Raw genomic sequence first — 13,937 nt, 5'->3', positions numbered from 1 at the left:
ATAATCTCTACTATCTCCTCCGATTCCTTCAACCAGCCAACACCACCCTACTCTATACTGTGCTTCAACTAGCTCTCTCTCACCCAGAAGTCTCAGTCACTTCAAGACACTGAAAAAGACACCATCTGGATCTGTTGAAACAGGCAAGGTACAGTGTCACCAGCATACCAATAGTACTGCAAACCAAATAATGTTACTCCTTGGCACGTGGTTCCTATGGCCCTACATTCGCTGAAAGTGAAGGGTGACAGACTGGACCCCTGCAACACCTGACATAAACCACTGCCAAGTGGAGATAAGAAATTGCTCATTGCTCCTCTTGGATTGACGAGAAAAGCCACTCAGACTCCTCCATGTGTCCCTGCCAGAGCCCACCTGTAATGATACCTCCTCCATAGGCCATGGTACAATAGCTCCCAAAAGGGTCAGACCATGAGCTCCCTGTAACCAGTGAGTGACGGCAAAACCAACCTATGGTAGGTTTTTATTAACAAAACTCAGAGCAGCAGCAATTTCCATGCACCTGTCAAGGAAGAGCCTGTTTAAGTGCAAGCAAATATTATGGCTACATGCACATGCAATAACGTTTATCACTAACTAATACAAATTGGGTGCTGCCCTCCAGCTCCTGGCAGGCTGCCAAAGCGGTCCTGTGGGCTGCAAAATTTGGCCATCCCTCCGTAAAAAATCCCAAAGGAACAATCTCTTCTTGTCATTACACCTAATAAAAATCTGTTTTATTCATTTTAAAACGTCAAAACATACTTTATAAAAGTAACAAGATGTTCCAGAAGTGTTCGTTCCAACATACACACCACTTGGTTAGCTAAAGGAAACTGGTTTAGGAGATATAGACATGCATGGAGTTGAGAGCTTTTCTGGTCTTCATGCTGAAAAGGGCTAGAGATAAATGGGTGTGCCTTTAAAGAACCCCCAATTTTGCTCCACTGACTGAAGACCAACATCTCAGGGTGGAAAATTACTCTATACAGGAGCTCCTTCATCCAAAACATATGTTGAACACAGCCTTGTAGAAGCATACTCACTCTGGCATCTAGCTTTTGTTGATGGAAGAATAGAATCTCTTTCTTCCATCTTCCTCGTGGAGAGATGTGGCGAGTCTATGATGCATCTGGACCAGAAAATTCCTGTGACAATTTGGTAAGGCTGGTGCCACAGATCCCACTGGGTCTATTATGAAATTCTTAATGAAAGGTCAGAAGGTGAACATGCACTGAGCCTGTCATCACCACACAGCTCTTCTTGCATATGATGAGTGCCCATGCGAGTTCCTATAGTACTAGAGGGAGGCTGACTAACCACCACTCCCAGCCAAAGTGGAAGACAGCAATGCCACAGGAGAGGTTTGCAAACTAGTTCCTTCTACACTATTCAAAATCAAACTCCAGGAGAAAACCTGCCAGAATACAGAGCTTAAGTTTATAAAATAGTAATGCAAATGTGCACACAGAGACTCTGGTATAATCAATCCCACTTTATGGAAAAGCTAATTAAGTGCAGTTTCAGACTGCACAGTTCAAAAAGACTAATTAAAGCAGACTAATTAAAGCAGAGCAGTCAGTCATTTTACTTTTAACATTTTTCTTTTAATAGGAGCTAGAAAAACTGGCTAATGAAGTACTGGAGGTAAGATTAGCACATTATTGGTCAGTCGGTGCTATCATGGTAATTGAAACATTCAAAGTCCACAGAACAAAAACAGTTTTTGTTCTGGGGTGGTTTTTTTTAAGCAAACAAGTGTATTCATACAACAAGGTCTGCAAGTTTCAGAGGAGAAATCATTCTTTTTATTGTATATTTGGGGCTGAAAGATCAGGTACAATACATCATAATCAAATTAGCTTTTCGCTCAGCTAAAACATTCAGAGTTCAACAGATCTGTTAAAGTTATTAACCATTAAATAGAAACATCTGTGAACCATGGTGACTACCAGTCCTAGGAGTCAATGCTCCATCTTCATTCCAGTGGAAGAATGCTTAGATCAAAAGGAAGCATTGTATGTCGTAACCTATGGCCTCCACAGGTATTAAAGGTGTGGCTCCTGGCAAACTGCTAATGAGGACTATGGTTGGGCAAAGTTTGGGTGTTCCCAATGAGATTTTCAGTACGAGTAACTTGATGCTCCTGAAGGAGAGAAGTGACAGTTTGTACATGCTATAAATATCAGTTGAATTAAATGTTAAAGTGCTGCCATGCAAGCCCTTCTAAAAACAAAGGAACTGTTTCCTCGATCTATAGTGTGGTTGGATAAGCCAGCCAGGTGGAGGCAGTGAGTCTCTGTCATTTCTTTAATAAATTAAGGCCGAGAAATGGCCATTGCTAGGTTACGATTTAGAGAACTGCATGTACCTGGAAGAGCATTAGAAAGCCCTAAAGGAACCAAGAAGTTCTATTCCTAAGCAGAAGAGCTAACAATTTACAGAAGTCTTAGAAACTAAAAGGAAATTGGGACTTTGTTATCCTAGTAACTACTGGAGACAGACAATGGAGAGAGTGGAGCTGCAATTAAGCAAAAAACTGACAGAACAAACCAACATAGTCAGCTTAGCACAGTGGTTTCCAAACTTGATTTGCGGCTTCTTCAGGGTAAGCCCCTAGTAGGCTGCGAGATGCTTTGTTTATCTGAGCGACTGCAGGTACGGCTGCTTGCAGCTCCCAATGGCTGCGGTTTGCCACTGGCTTAGCAGCTTCCACATCATTATTACATATGGCAGATAGTAGTTGAAGGAAGCAATGGAGCAGCCTGATACAATCCCTCAGATATTAAGCCCCTTCTGGACCATATGCTTGAATTCAGGTCCCTCCAGGCAAGTCATTTAAGTTACTTGATGATTCCCTGGGCTTTGCCCCAAAGCGAGTATTCTTGATACAAAATCTATTACGCAGCCTTCAATAATACTTACTGCCTGTTTTAGGAAAAATAATTCCCTCCCCCAACTGGTTGTAAAATGAAACAAGGAATTTATTAGGAGCTTCAGTATATGCCTATCCATCAGAAAGACAGATGGAATTCATAACCACAGGTTTCAAATACACACACTGTTCAAAGAGTAAAGATTCAGACACAGTTAGTATGTGGCTATATCCAAAGGCATACCGGAGGCTAACAAATCTAGGGAGCGCCTATGCTTTGTGTCTACAGGTCACACAATCATACTAACCTCCTTTCTTCAACAGGTCTTGAAGCACCTGTGTGAAACTTCTGCAGAAGCACTATGGATTTCAGAAAAGACAAGACTTCATAGAATCATAGAATATCAGGGTTGGAAGGGACCTCAGGAGGTCATCTAGTCCAACCCCCTGCTCAAAGCAACTTGGGTCAAACTTGTGTCAATGCAGTTGGCTGTTAGAGGTGAGAAGGTAATTGACCATCATTTTGTTTATTAAAGTTCAGATTTTGTAGGCCTTGTTTAAACTTTAATATGTCAACACTAAGACATTTACAATAGAGTGACTGCATGTCTAGACTCTTGCATCACATTTACATTCTTCCTCTTTAGATTGTCTTGCTCTCTTCACTTTGTGAATACATACAATAGGTTGGTGCTGGTGGAATTCACTTCAGCATCCTGGTTTATCCCTATTAACTTGAACTCAGTGCTGACATTTTAAAATTTACCGGTAAAGACATTTTTAAAATCTTGCAGATCTTCAGAGTCATCTGTAGGACCCTGCCAAGCTGTGTCTTGGAAAAAGTTAAGCAGACATCATTCTTCAGGTCTGGAAACAGTCATTCTAATTTGGGATGAGGTACCCCAGTGTTGTCAACTCACTCCAGTGAAAGCTACAAACATTTTTTCACACAACAGTCTAATTGTTATGGCAACCACCAAAATGAACCTCATTTTTCAGTCACAAGTCAACCCAACTAGAATACAGTGCCTATGTAGGTTTCTTATAAAATACCAATAAGCACAGGACCCATTCCTAGAGACATTCATCACTCAAACGGATATAAAGTACTCTCTTTCAAAAAAGGAATTTCAGACAATGGTAATTGTCTGAACCTCTTTAGTACTTCACCACCCGACTCCCAAAGACATCGCTGTGTCAGTTGCAGTGCGCTACTTCATTTATCACTCTAAGTATGGGTAGATTTCAGTTAAAAATCTGGAACAACTGTTTACAAGACAGGATCTAAAAAGGAATATTTTCACAGGAGAAGCAAGCACCAGAAGCATCTCAAATGAGCCTCTGACGGCACCTTAGGATACTTTGGAAAAGAGACACACTTGCAAAAGTAACTCTATAACTTTTTCTTTGTACACTTAAATGAACACTGCAAAATGAACTAATTATACGGGAGTAAAAAGAAAGACTACATTACCCCAATCCACCGTGGCACAAGCTCCCAAGAATCCACTCCCACAAGTAAACACACATCAGAAGTATCATCTTTATATGTCAACCCAGTGCAGGTCTTTACATTTTTCATGTTTATTTTTTAGCTAAAGCCTTGCCTCAGCTGATTCAAGTCAAAACGGAAGGCTTACAATGACCCCTAATGTATTACACAACAGCCGTAATAAACATTTTAATTTTCATAGAACAGTGCTCCTTGGTTTGCCAAACCAGGACTAATTTCAGCTATTTACTTATGGCTTCAGCGTAAGATGAGCAAAGTTCTCTGATCTGATGACAAAAAGTAAACCATTTAAAAAGCCATGGCATATAGAAGAGACCACTATTTAAATGCCTATTTAAATTTCTACAAGTCATGCTATAATTGTGCCTCAAGTACATGAAGCTTTCTGCCCCACCTTTATCCCATAGAAGAATGAGAGCAGAAGTGTAATTGAAAACACACTTTCATCATGTAAACTTCTTTAATCATAGACTCTCAGAAGCTAGAAACGGAAAAGACATTAGGTCATCCATCTCCCATGGGCCAGTGCTGGATTGTTCTCTGTGTATGCACGTACTTTGTCCAGTCTAGAGTTTTCAGCGTCTTAAGCAGTGGGGTTTCCAACATGCCCGCGGGAGTCTATGATGCAGTCTAATTTAGGATGAACAACAGAAAAGGTTTCCTCTCTTAGTTTTAACCCAGTTGTCCTAGTAATATCTCTTTCTACCAACCTAAATAATTCCTATCCCGCCATAGTGATTCATATATTTGTTAGCCATTAAGCATCATTCAAGCATCTAGCCTCTTTGTTAATACACATATAACAGCTAAGCTTTCCCTGTAAGTCAATCCCTTCAGCCCCCTGGTTATTTTTATTACTCAAATGTTTGAACTACATCTCGCTTCTCTGTATCATTGTGATATGGAGGTGAGGTGGAATTTTAAAGGAAGTTCTTAAAGTCATACAATAACAAATGTCTTTTACACCCTCCATATTGTGGGTTTGGTTTTCTTTTACATGACTGTGGACATAAGAACTCAAGGAGTAGGAATCAATCATCAAGAAGCAGTTTGATAAATCAGCTACATCGGAGAAGACACCTAGGACTTTTCTTCTGCACAGTAAACTGAACAAATCTCAAGCAACTAAACTGAGAACCAGAATTGGGGGGAAAGGAAAAGAGGAGTATATTCCACCAGAGTATATTCTAGTGATTCCATCAGCATCTGTGACATGGCCCATAGAACTGGTCTATGTCAGCTTGTGCCACAAGGTAGAACCTAAGTTACTCAACAAAATGAAGACCAGCCAACAAAGGCAGGAGTAAAGAGGGGACATAAAGAGAGCACTGGTCTCTCTGCCTTAGCAGGTGTGGGGTTGTGAGTCCTTATAAACTCCCAACCCAGACGTTGGGATCTAGATAGGCCCTTGCTCATTGCTCCAAAAGTTCAGCGTTTGTGCGCATCCTCCAAGGGAAGCTCCATACACAGCGTACCAGAATGAGAACCCATAATGAAAAAATGGTTCCTTGTAACAAACAGTTTGTCGTGCCTTTGGTTAACCTGTCATTATGAAAAGGGAAATAATGCATCATCTGATCAAGAATTGTGAAGAAACTGTTTTCTGTATGGTGGTGACAGATGCCAATTTCAGCCAACACTTTCAAGGCTAGATGTCTGAACTCTGGCTCCTCAACCCATATTTAGATATTTCACCAAAAGTGGCCTGATTTTCAGAGAGGCAAAGCATGAACGCATGCCTCTGAAGTTAATGGGAGCTACAGCTACTCAGCTCTTTTGAACATCAGGGCACTTTAATTACGTATCTAAATACAGATTTAGCAGCATAACCTTAAACAACCAGATTTGAGAACTGTGGCCTTAAAGGGCTGGTTTTTCTCCCTCTAAAACCCCCATTGAAGCCTCACGATCTACCACTGAAAGTCCGACAAGAACGGACCTGTTCCCAAATAGACTTGAACTGACTGGATTCCATGCCCCCTGCATTGTTCTTTACAGAAAATATTCAGCTGTACAGACACAATGAAACATGGATAACGTTCAAAGTTCAGTGTGATGACAAGCCTCTCAGGCAAACCATTCCCCACTCAATGAGCTTTGATTTGTTCTTTATGCGACCAGAGCCCACTGATGGGAAATAACCCGACAATCCACCAATTCCCATGCAATAGTGTGCTTTTACAGCTATGCTTCCAACAGCTTACGTTGCCTCCGTTAAACACCCACCCCACCCCGCATTTCTAGCGCAATATGCCAATCCCAGGTCGCAACATGTGATAGCAACCACTGCATGTCATTTAGTAAGAAATTAAGCTACCACGCTACTGGTTTTTTTTCCCTGTGCAAGCGTAGGTTAGAAAAAAAGCAACGTATACAGGGAACAAGCTCTGACGAAGTCAGCTAATGAGCTTAACCACATCATGGTGACAAGAACACATATCTGTGCATCACTAAAAGTTTATTTATTCAGCTCCATTAGGCGCATCTTCTAATACTGGTTTATTCACATTGGTTCCGGAGGGACATTGTTCCCTAGTCCAGCACAGTAGAAGAGATAGCATGGTGACGGGCACTGTAAAGAACAACCGAGAGTAGATACAGTGTCTTTTGCAACTGGCTTTGCTAGCTATGTGCTAAACTGTGATCACCACTGAGTAATACCTTGTGCTCCTCAAATCATCCTACTGATTTCAGTGGGGATACATGCAGAATAAGCTGCTGCTCAGCATGAGAAAGGAAACATAATCTAGTCCTATGTGTCTTTCCACAGTATCTCAGGATGGCAGACTCAGATTTGCAGCAATGCTTACACATTTATTAAACATGCCATTTGTCAGGTTCCTTAAGAAACCCGGGCATTTTTACATATTCTATTACAGTAGGATAAGTCTTGCTCTAATTATACTTAATGCAAGCTTTCTGTGGTGGAAAATCTCCAGGGAAAATTGTTTAATAATGTTTTATCTGATTTATACCCTTTTCAAAGGCTTAAGTCTTCCACCTGCCCAGAAGAGCCAACTGTCTCACAGTCTACTCTTCTTCCTACTCACCAGGCACTTTGCTGGGAGCAGAATGCTGCCATTTTTACCATCAGCTCTAATTTTATCAACCAACAATCTACTTGGGCACGCACGGTTAAGTCTTTAACATAAACACTGCTAATCCGTATTACTATCTGCACCATTCCTCAACCGCGACACAAATAGTGGGCAGAATTGCTATGTAGGAACTGTTCTGTTGCCAGTGGTTTCCAATTACAAACAGTGCTAAGAACAGAGCCTCCCTGTTCAGAATAGAACATAAAGACAAGAGAGAGCACCTCCTCTGTTTCTACTTCTCCTATCAAAGAACGGAAGGATGCAATTGTTGTTAAGAAGCAATTAAAGTTACTATTTACTCTGAAAAACCTTAGTAACTGTCGGTAGCTATAGAGTACCTCTGAGGACATCACAACTTATGGTCAACAGATATCATGCCTTGAAATATCTCAAAATATTAACTCTATGTGCTAGGAATTATTCTGGGGAAGTTCTATGGCCTGTTTTCAGAATCTATGTGAATCTAAGTCATACTGTTGAGGGTTTTCATTTGTAAGAACAGCATTTCATTAACTCTGCTCATAGGGAAACAGAATAATCATTAATTGTTCAATGACAACTTGAATGGCCTCTCACTTCTGTGCATTGGCTCCCCAGGTTGTTGCTTTGCAGGGCCCGAAATATTCAGTATTAGCATCGGTGCTGCAATTTTGCTTACAAGACAACGTTACAGAGTTAGTTGGGGTGGAAAACGAAAATTTCTGCTCTTCAGACGATTCATCTTGCAGATATTTCAGTGTTTCTTTCTCTGCTCAGTATTTTTAGCTCATTGTTTTCTATTTTGGCAGCTGAGAAACTGCAGTTTGTAATTTTACCTCCAGCTTCATATTTCTTCTTAAAAGTGAATACAATGTCCTGTTTATAATAATAAAATCACTAGTTGGCAGGATGACATCAAATGGAAAAAAAGAGAAAGCAACTGGAAAATTTAGAGCAAGCAATTTTAAGAGCCAAGTTTCGCATTTGTAATGGTCCAGCGGAGGTCACTGGACTCACTTGTTATTAGGCGAATGGTAAAGAAATAGATATCCTCAAGTTCTTCCATGTTAGACTATATAAACCATCTCTAGTTCAACGAGGGTTAGAGCTTTCCAAAAGAGTGACGTTATACATTTTCCACAGTAACACTAACAACGGGAGAAGAGATTCATGCAAAAGGCAGAATTGCTCTGCAAAGAACAGCCTTTTTTCTCTCTCCAATATTTAGGTTTTTGTTTCCCACTATGATCGGACTTTCCTGGCTTTGGTTTCTTGTCCCAGTTTAGCAGTAAAAGAAACAAAAAGATATGAATGAAATTAGAAACATTTGGAACAAGCCTTAGAAATAGCTTTTAGGTTTCTTAGATTTTTGGCTAAACCTCTTCAAATGGTTTCCTCCTCTCCTCCCCTCACTGCAGCACCCACCTCTGAAATTTGAATGTCCTTGTTTGCTCTGACCCTCTTCTTTTCACTAGTGATGTTTTGTACCACACAGGTGAAACACTCAGCATAAAGCAAACAAGGAAATGAAATGTACAGGCTGAAGCAAGGGAGAAGACCAGAAAATGGCTAGAAGTATGTCATTTCAGAATTGGCCTCTGCCACACCACTCTTCCAGTCTCAATGTTTCTTTTAAATAGCAAACCAAGCATTCCTCTTTTCTAATTTAGTTTCAGTCAATCTGAGAGACAGAGAAGGGGAAAAAGGGAATTCTGATCCTAATTGTGTTTACAGATTCTGGAACACACATTTCATAAACTATACTGGTCAAATACCATAAAATCCAAGCTCTCTATTGAACACGGCAGTTGTCAGTACACAATGATAACACTTCATCATCATCTAGCACTTTTCATTATAGGACCTCAATGTCCTTTGAAAACCATTAGTTACAGCACCTATGAAATATTTGTCTCATTTTACAAATGAATAAAATGAAATAGAGAGAGATCATGAGGTTGCCCAGAACACTATAGTGACTTAGTAGCAGCAGAGATGGGAATTTAACCTATAACAGCAGGAAATTTTATAACTGTCTAAGGATTTTGCGTATAAGTTACTATTAAAATATTTTAAAAAACTTTTTTGATAAATTATTGGACGGAGGAAAAAACTGATCTCCTTGAAGAGAATACATGAAAGATATAGGATAGTTCAGTAAAGCAAGTCCCTAAACATGGTAACAGTACACCTTTTGTAAAGATGAAACTTTTAGGAAGCTGGGGAAATATATTTACAAGATAGCATAGACTAGTAAAATCATTCCTTTACACTGATCAGTGTTAACATCCTCTACGGATTGGTATGACCCATTGCTTTATTTTGACCTAAAGCCATGTTCACAATCTTTCCTTTGTGTGAGATTCCTTTTAGCTAAGTAATCATTCCTCCAGCTAAGTACTCCAAAGACATATTAACAAACATAACTCATGGTTTTGAAGAGACTGCTATTCTACATTAGTATAGACCAAAAAGACATGTTTCGAGCAAGAGCGAGTCTTACCCCAGTTTCACCTTGTCAGAAAGTTACCTTCAAAACTAGGAGAAATATTGTAATGCACAATACTTCACAAGAGTCTCAGTCATGGAAGCCCAAAGAGAAGTGCCCTGTCAACAACTCAGTTATCCGACAATAGAGGAATACAAGCAATAGTCAAGTAACTGAGACCATCTTCTACACTAATGGAATGAGTGTCAATAGCAAGCCCTACTAGAGGCTAAAACTAGTATTGCTAACATGATTTTTGATAGGTTTCAGAGTAACAGCCGTGTTAGTCTGTATTCGCAAAAAGAAAAGGAGGACTTGTGGCACCTTAGAGACTAACCAATTTATTTGAGCATGAGCTTTCGTGAGCTACAGCTCACTTCATCGGATGCATACCGTGGAAACTGCAGCAGACTTTATATTTTATATTTTAGACTTTAGATTTTTGATCTGATTCATGCTAACAAGGACGACCTAGAGCCCACACAACTGTTTACAGATAGCATTGGCAAAAAAGCATTATAGAACAGGCAGGGATTTAGAACAAGCTCTAAAATATGAAGTGTAAGGTTATACCATGTTTACACCGGTTACATGTTAGCATGAATCTTATTTAAAAGCATTTCAGTTAAGATGGCTCTTTCTGTAGCATAGAGGAAGACTTACAGTACAGTACAGACTTACGGCATTGTAAATAATACAGTAGCATAAGTGAAAATCATTCTCTATGTAGTAAAGAAACGAGACCGATCAACTACTAACATACATAGTTACAATATGTGCATACGGATGCTCAAGTTCAGATGTATGCAATTCTGCATATATGTTTGTGGGTGCCTAATTTGCAAGTGCGGATCAGGCACTGTACTGTGTTGACAATATACTGGCTGCCAAGAGAGCACCAAAAGCTAGTCAATACCACCAAGATGGAAGGTTAAAAGTCTTATGACTGCCCCCTTTCCCAGCACCTGTCTCAAGGGGCAATGGGTCATGCCACCAGAGGAGAAGACACCCAGACCTACCACTGAATGGTGTGAGTGTTTTTTGATGGCAGGGAAGGGGAAAGTATAGGAAAGAGGAATGGATTCCAGTTAGGTGTGTCCCACATTATTTGTGTCAATAAAAAATCATTTTCTTTTGGAGTTGGCAAACTCTCACGCTCAGGGTATCAGAAAGCAAGCTAATAGAAAGATTCACATTTAATTACCTTTCCTATCCAAGCACAGAAACTTCATACTAGCTTCATGTGTGTTTAGGAGACTAATAAGTAGCAGTATGGTAATTAACATTGAAAGAATTAATACGTGACTAACATAAGTAATTATTTTGGAAGATTTGACAGTAAGGGTTTATATTTGAGCAAACAGAACGGAAGTTACTTTGCAGTGTTCACCATCTCTGTGAAGAGACAGCCGGTTTAACCAGAGAGAAGGATTTAAATGGCCAAGCTGCAAAACCATCATGGGGTGCTGATTACCTTGAGAATTCTCACTGTAAAAATTCAGTAACAAAACCAAGAAATGCATTTGGAATTTGTTTCCAAGAATGACAGTGTAATCTGAGACAAGTCAAGTTCCTCATCTGCCCACAACAGCATTACTGCTAGGGCAGAAGAAATTAGAGGAAGACTGCTCCCCCTTTGCTGACATATAGCCAAGAGCCCAAAAATAAGAACACTCGAGTGACATCCACCCTGTAGCCTAATGTTTGTGGGGAGTGACATCTTGTATCATTGTGTTTTCAGTCATTCCAAATCTGAAATCCAATATCTGAAGTCTGACACTAGCAAATAAGGAACCCGATTCTCCACCGAGTTACACCACTTTTATACCAATGTTGTTCCACTGATTTCAACAGACTATGCCAGCTTTTGCTCCACTGGAGTGGAGAATCAGGCTTAAGAGGAAACCATTTAATCTTATGTAGAGCACAGCTGTGAAGCTGGGAGAGAAATCTTTGGTAGCTCTGATCTTAACAGTTATCATTACAAAATACATAATTACCTACATCCAAGGATACAGAAAACTTCACTGACAATTGAAGCCTCACATTGCTGCTGTGAGGTTGACAGTATCCCCATTTTACACAGGGTAAAGCTGCAACACACAGCGACGTAGTGACTTGCCAAAGGCCACACGGTAAGTCAGTGACAGTCAGGAATAGAACCCAAAGTTGGCCCTGGTCTCCTTTTCCAACTGCTAAATCATCTTCCTTTTTTCCACCTCCATCCCAGCCCAAAGACTTGTATATGTGTTGTGTACTGGCCTTTCAACTCTGGAGTCCAGATACAGATACTTAATGCTGGTGTCTATCCTCTCCTTGACACAATTTGTTACCCTTAATGGGAACTACGTAAGTATTCTAAGAGGGAATAAAATTTGCTGTGGGTACAAATGCACGCACACCTTTACACCAACACAGACAACGGAAACCTCTGCCTTTAGGAATTGAAACCATGCAAACATTTTACCTTAGTAACAATCAGCAGAGAAGCACCATCAGACAGTACGCACCATGTCCCTAAAATGCACACTGCCAACTCTTCGAAACATTGAAAAAAGCCACAACCAAACAACCCAGGCAGCACATGGGACTGTCTCTGAGTGTGACTGAGCTTCAGTGTAACAAATCAGAAAATCCAAGACAGTTTTAGGTACATTACCAGAAGTTCAGTGAGAATTCATATACCGGAAACATCTTTACATAGAACCTAGAATTATTGTCAGCACTGGAAAAAATAAGCACTGGGAACTTTTGTGAGTCTTAAAAAAAAAATCCCATGCATCAATAGAGAAACATTGTTACAAAAATTATCACTAAAGTATTAAAGCATTCCAGACTAAAAAGAAAGCTCTCCAATTAGATGCCAGGCATTAAATTCTTTATCTAGGTATTAATGTTGTCTTTAATAGTTCTTTTGACAAAAATACCCTTTGCTATACCAAATGCTTCCCCAAACCACTGGTCTTTTGCTTTCTTTTCAAAGAGCAGGGCTGCTTGCCATGCTAACACAGGTATAACTTAGAAAGGCAGTGCCTTTGAATGGTGTGACAAGACAATACCTGTGAAGCGAAAAACCACACCAACACAAGAACAACCTTGAGACCAGAGAGGGTTTGCTGTTACCTTAAATCTCTTCTGTTGGCCAACTCTGAGGGTGGGATGCCCCAGGGCAGGCTCTGGGGAAGGCATTCCAGAACGTCTTGGGAGAAGTCAGAGAAATCCACACCGTACTCCGTCAGGATCCCTTCTGTTTCAGGCTCAATCTCACCAGCCTGCCCAAGACTTTTGGCCATTTGCCTATAGAATGGAAGCACAAAGAACGGATACTTTTATTTAGTATGTACCTAGAACTCTCGACCGGTTGCTATCCCTGGAGAGGCCTGCTGCAGCATCCATGACAGAGCCATCAAGAGCAGATATATCTTCACCCATTTAATCCACCTTCCTGACGTGTGGTGGAAGACTGGGAAGGGAGCAGGGCAATACCATGCCTTATGTATGCAGGGGAAGATGTAAAACACTAGTCAGACCCCATGCCAGACATTTTGTGTGTCTCATTTAAAGGAGACCATTTATATCAGGGGTTCTCAAACTTCACTGCACCGCGACCCCCTTCCAACAACAAAAATTACTACATGACCCCAGGAACGGGGACCAAAGCTTGAGCCCGCTCGAGTCCCACCACCCCAGGTTGCGGAGGTATGGGGGGGGGGGGGCCACAAAGCCTCAAGGGCTTCAGACCCAGGTGGGGACCCTGTAACCTGAGCCCTACCAGCCAGGGCTGAAGCCCTCAGGCTTTGGCCCTGGGTGGCAGGGCTTGAGCTTCAGCTTTGGCCCCGGCAACTCTAACGCCAGCCCTGGCGACCCCATTAAAACAGGGTCGTGACCCACACTTTGAGAACAGCTGATTTATATCATTAGGTTGTTGGAGTATCCACGGGAAATACGAGCCTACCAAGTTATAAGAAACAGAAAAGCCATGGT

The 13,937-nt window shown here is 40.8% G+C and overlaps 1 protein-coding gene across 3 annotated transcripts in view; it reads right to left on the bottom strand.

The window, feature by feature from the left end:
* Window positions 1-13,937, bottom strand: part of DIS3L2 (DIS3 like 3'-5' exoribonuclease 2) — a 282,912-nt gene that overhangs the window by 148,448 nt on the left and 120,527 nt on the right. For all 3 annotated transcript variants that reach the window (XM_048863668.2, XM_048863662.2, XM_048863667.2), the window contains one exon: window positions 13,077-13,250. In XM_048863668.2, the coding sequence (XP_048719625.2) occupies window positions 13,077-13,250 (174 nt within the window). The remainder of the gene's footprint in view (window positions 1-13,076; window positions 13,251-13,937) is intronic.

This window comes from Caretta caretta, chromosome 9 (genome assembly GCF_965140235.1).
Source record: "Caretta caretta isolate rCarCar2 chromosome 9, rCarCar1.hap1, whole genome shotgun sequence".
NCBI classification, from domain to species: domain Eukaryota; kingdom Metazoa; phylum Chordata; order Testudines; family Cheloniidae; genus Caretta; species Caretta caretta.
This window is presented reverse-complemented; position numbering and strand designations above follow the sequence as displayed.